The 5383-nt window shown below is 44.2% G+C and overlaps 1 protein-coding gene across 1 annotated transcript; it reads left to right on the top strand.

Annotated features, from left to right (window-relative positions):
• Positions 1 to 1886: 1886 nt before the first annotated feature.
• LOC136714898 (serine/threonine-protein kinase N2-like) lies at positions 1887 to 5156 on the top strand. The gene is made up of 9 exons (XM_066692525.1): positions 1887 to 2165; positions 2454 to 2545; positions 2759 to 2935; positions 3298 to 3360; positions 3627 to 3703; positions 3803 to 3945; positions 4384 to 4491; positions 4783 to 4863; positions 4959 to 5156. The coding sequence occupies exons 1-9, from the start codon at positions 1893 to 1895 to the stop codon at positions 5154 to 5156; spliced, it is 1212 nt and encodes a 403-aa protein (XP_066548622.1). The 5' UTR covers positions 1887 to 1892.
• The last annotated feature ends 227 nt before the right edge of the window (positions 5157 to 5383 follow it).

Raw genomic sequence — 5383 nt, 5'->3', positions numbered from 1 at the left:
TAAACCTGTAAGACTTACACTTCTGCACCATCAGGCGGATATTATGTGAACTGCACTGGAATGTTTTTGATTTTGTATTCATCTTGGAAAGGCTTACAGTTGATGAAAAACAAAAGCAATCGGATCTTTATAGGTTATAATGCCAGTGCACTTTATGATTCATACTGCTACTTAATTCCGTACTATCACCGTGGGATACGTGCATTGTGTCATCACGCAGTTGTGACGTCACAATGGTTCAAGAGTTCTAGATCGCTCTACTTATGCCATCGTATTCAGTTCCAGAGCAAACCCACAAGAGAGCGGACATCCCTTGAGTTTGTGGAAACGTCATAGCGAAAGCGGTGTTGTCAGTGTTTTTAGAGTTTGACATCGCTTGACTACAGCATAACGACAGTTGTGTTGTGTCTGTTTTTATTGGTTCGTGTGGAGGAGTGAGCCGGAGACAGACAGACAGACAGACAGACAGACGGACGGGTGTGCGTTGTTTCTGCATCGGCCCCTCTACTATTGACAAGACTACTGCGAAGCGTGAGTATGACAACTCCTATCGGGATGATAACTAACTGCACAGGGGAGTTTTCTAACGGAGACCAACACGACTTTTGCGTCCTGTATCAGGAACTGAAAACGTGTGCTTGTATGTTGTTGTCGGTCGTTGGTGCACATCTGAAACCCAAAGCTGGCCGCTGTGCCCCGGTGGGTTTGGGTGCTGTGGGATGTCACAGGAGTAAGATGTGTGGATGTGAAAGTGTCGCCGCTGACACTGCAACTCATTGGCTCATTTTAGAGGTTACTATTGTAAATGCAGCAGCTGTGTGTGCTGCTGTATGACATGGTGGGCAACTTGATCAGCAAATATACACGGACCCCTCCGTTATCATTACCGAAGGTCCGTTTGGCGCAGATGTCCGCAGTTCGGTGCAGGTCTGCAGAATCCCAGCGCTCCCATTGGTGGAGCCGCGCAGATCCGCGCAGAGCAGCGGAAATCTGCGCTACACGGACGCGTCCTTTGAACATATGAAACGCGCTGTACTGTGCGTTGATGGGTTGTAACTTTAGAAATGTCAGTCTTGTGCATTGTGTTACTCTTTTATTAAATACAAATGTCTAATTGTTAAATGTTTATCATCCAATCAATGCCCCATGTGTCTCTACACTTTTTGACACCTGTTTTACAAAGGATGTAACTGTAGCATCAAATTGCTCAGACTTCTGCATCCTTTGCTTGGCTATATAAGTTCTAAAGACTGCAGCAACACTGGCAGAACTTAGTTTCTGATTTGATCTACATCAGAATAAAACCAGTTACTTTCCATGATTGGAATCATAAATGTCAAAATGCAAACTATCCCCATTGCCCTGAGCCATGAGGTTCTGAAAGGTCAGTCCCTTTAAACTGTTCACGGGAGCTTTATTTGAAACTGTGTAAGTCATTTTATATACAATTTAAGTGATGCTCTATCACGTGTCATGATGAATTGAATACAAAGTCGGGCTGTGCATTGAGCAGAATGACACCTTTTCTGTTGAATCATTGATCGTTTCCTTACCTAGCCTTAGAGAGCCGAACAGGTGGTAATATGTTGAGTGTTTGATTAGGATGCCAACTTGCCATTGCCATGCAGTATGTAGTGACATGTATATTAGGTTTGGTGGCATTAAATGCTATGCTTTAAAATGCTATTGATTGGCTTTGCACAAATGCTGGCTGCCCACAGGGTGAGCTGTAGGAAGAGGGTTCCAGACACTGTGCTTAAATCTTTTGAGGAGGAAACAGAGATGGAGAACTGAAGTGTGTTTGACAGTTTGATGGAGCCCATTAGAGCAGGATGTCTGTTTGATGTATCTAATCTCCTCTTGCTTTTGCTAACTGCTAGGGTCCAGAGAAGATGGGGTTCAAGTCATTCTTGAGGCTGTCCTACACATTGCCTACAGTGCTGGGGCTCATTTGCTGGCGGTGGTGCACGTCTTGCTGGAAAGAGCGCGGCACCAGTCACCAGGCAGAGGAAGGTGCTGGAGTGGGGCTGCCTGAGGCACACAGCCTCGCTCCCTCTTCCAGCCACGGCATCGAGGAGAAGAGCAGCAGGGGGAAAATGCAAGTGCATTCTGGTCTCGAGGACTTTGAATGTCTTGCTGTTCTGGGCAGAGGGGCGTTTGGAAAGGTAAATCCCAGTAATCAAAGTCATCATGGTTATTATGTGGGGCAGTTCCAACAATCAGTAGTTCAATAGAACATGTGGAGAAGAGATATCTGCTGGACACCAGTTTTCCTAAAAAATATATTTGTGGACAATTAAGAAATTCATTTTTAACCTTTAACAAAACCTTTGTGTGTGACTTATTAAAGTACAGCATTAGTGAGGATGTGTTACTAAATGCTTGTGTTGTGAATGTAGATCCTGGGGTTGGGAGTGGAGTTTGACCATCTTGATTCTGTGTTGCTTTGATAGGTGCTGCTGGCTGAACACAAGAAGAGCAGAGAAATGGTGGCCATCAAAGCGCTAAAAAAAGTAGACATTGTGGCCCGTGATAAGGTTGACAGGTGAGGCTTCATTTTTATTTTATTTTGTAAGCAGAGCAAATATCAATAAACCTAGTCATGTTTTAATGCTACACACTAATACACTGCATTAGCAAAGTCTTCATTGATTTTGTATTTTCTTACTCTGCAGGAAAGCTGCCATTTTGTTGCTTCTGCACCTGAGCTCTTTCTAAATGTATACTCACATGCTGTCTGTCTTTTGTCTCACCTCAGGCTCAGGTGTGAAAAGAGGATTTTGGAGACTGTCAGCAGTGTGCGGCACCCCTTTCTGGTGAACCTCCTGTCTTGCTTTCAGACGCCACAGCATGTCTGCTTTGTGATGGAGTATGCGGCGGGAGGAGAACTCTTTGTGCACATTCAGACAGCCAGGTTTTCGGAGCCCCGGGCCGTGTAAGTGCAGAATTGTCCATCTCGGTAGAAAAGCTCGCTCTGCGAACAGTGATGATGTCACCTGAGGGGCATTTCAGCACCGTGCAAATTATTATTCCTAACCATTGGCCTCACCTCCACATAACAAAGCAAAGTACAACTAAATAGGCTAATATGATCATGATCACAAAAGGAATGCAGATGTCGTTTTTGGTGTCTGTTTGTAGTGTCTTTCAGATCCGATGACATGGATTGCTGGAGTTCCTGCATGGACAGGAAATTGGCTGGTTTGGCTCATTTACGTTTGAGTGCAATCAGCTTAAAAACCAGTGAGGACAAATATTTGAACTGTGCTTTTGTCGTTGGTCTCTTTTCTTGAACAGATTTTATGCGGCTTGCGTGGTGCTCGGCTTACAGTTCCTGCATGAGCGCAAAATAGTGTACAGGTAAGTCATCAGACATCAGCAATTCTTACAATATATGAAGATGAGAAAATCTACAGTCTCACAGAGATCAAGCACAGCCTAAACTATTCACTGATATCATTTAATTCCTCTTATGTTTTGTAAATGATTTATTGTGACGCTCACAATAGAATGTCCTAAAATCAGTGTGGACATGTACGTGATTGCAAAACGTTTGAGAATTGTGTTTCTGACAAGTTCTCTCTATATTCTGCAATCCAAGTGATTATACTGTGTTTTTATTGCAGGGATTTAAAGCCTGAAAATTTGGTGCTGGACTCAGAGGGCTATCTGAAAATCACAGACTTTGGTCTGTGCAAGGAAGGTACGTTATAAATCAATTGTATTGTTTTCCTAGTTTGACACTTTTTGTATAATTTCCTTTTGTACTACTAAGTGTTTTTTCCCAACTTTTTCTTGCTAGGCATGGGTTTCGGAGCTCGAACTCATTCAACTTGCGGCACTGCAGAGTACATTGCTCCAGAAGTCGTGGCAGAGAGGCCTTACACCCGGGCAGTGGATTGGTGGGCATTGGGTGTGCTCATTTTTCAGATGCTGGTTGGTGAGGTGGGTATTCTAAATAGAACTTCATTTTTTACCAGTTGATTTAGAAAATTACAAATATCCAACTTGACTCACCTAGGAATTTCAGAATACTATACATATCCTCTAAAATACTAATGCCACCTAGGCAAAGTTAAATCTATACCATGAGAGCCAGTTGGGTTATAATTCAAGCTTCGATTACGTAATTAGAGTATTTGAAAATTGAGTCAGGTTAGCTTCTTGGTGGGATTTCACTTATTGCAGCGATGAACTGTGTGTTCGATCATTTATCTGCTTTAATAAGTCATGTCTAAGGTGTGCATTGACCATTGTGTTGTGCAGTAGACAATATTTGTGTCTGTGTGGCTCTTGCATTCCCATGCTCTGAATGTGAATAATCAAAGGTTTGGCCTGAAGTAAGCCTTTAATGTGCTGTCCTCTCTCTCATTGTGCCTGTAGCGTCCTTTCCAAGGTGTCTTCAGAAGAGAGGTGTTTCACAGAATTGCTAAGGCTAAAGTGAAATATCCTCGGTTCCTCTCCTCAACAGCCACCTCCATCATGAAAAAGGTCTGTATGCCAGGGTTATTCTTTCTTGTGACAAATTTTTGCCTCCAGCTTGTCCCTCTGTATCCTGCTTATAACCGTAATGAATGGATGTCACTGTTATTGAAATGTTGTGGAATTGGAAAAAGACCCAGTGATTGTAGCAGTGGAGTGAGATTCACAATAACAACGCAATTCCAACATATGCTCATCTGTACTTCCAACTACGGGAACTTATTTTTAACATCGTGTTTCAACTTTAAGTACATTGATGGAAAATAACGTGCTCTCCTTCTTGTTCTGAATCATCTGCAGCTTCTGAATAAAAGTCCCGGAAAGCGCCTTGGGGCAGGGAAGGGAGATGCCGAGGAGGTGAAGAAGCATCCCTTCTTCAGAGTACGTTGGCGCACACATCCGCTCTACAGCCACTCTTTCACATGAAGGTGGCACCGCCTTACCCTGACCATCTTTTCATTCGTCTCTCATTGCAGAGTGTGGATTGGCCAGGGCTTCTGGAAAAGAAGGTGAAGCCTCCTTTCATTCCTAACATCCAAGGCCGGGAGGATGTCAGCAATTTCAACAAGCACTTCACCTCAAAAGACCCAGTCCTGACTCCATCTCACCAGCACCGGGTCCTCACCGAGCAGGAGGAGGAGAAGTTCCAGGACTTTGGCTTCACAGCAGATTGACTGCTTGCAAATTACGTTTTTTTTTTAATATGAAACGGCGGCAGTTAACCCGCAACCCGGATGCTGCTCACCCCAGCTGCTCACCAGTCTGCCCTGGAGGTCTCACCCGCGTGGGGGGCTTCTCTGCCAGCTTCCTCTGCACTACAGCCCACACAAGTGTCTCAAGTTTGGAGTTCTGACCAGTGCCCACACCAGCTGGCGCTGACCACGTGTGCGCCTCAATTCAT

The sequence above is a fragment of the Amia ocellicauda genome, chromosome 19, assembly GCF_036373705.1.
Source record: "Amia ocellicauda isolate fAmiCal2 chromosome 19, fAmiCal2.hap1, whole genome shotgun sequence".
Lineage (NCBI taxonomy): Eukaryota > Metazoa > Chordata > Actinopteri > Amiiformes > Amiidae > Amia > Amia ocellicauda.
This window is presented reverse-complemented; position numbering and strand designations above follow the sequence as displayed.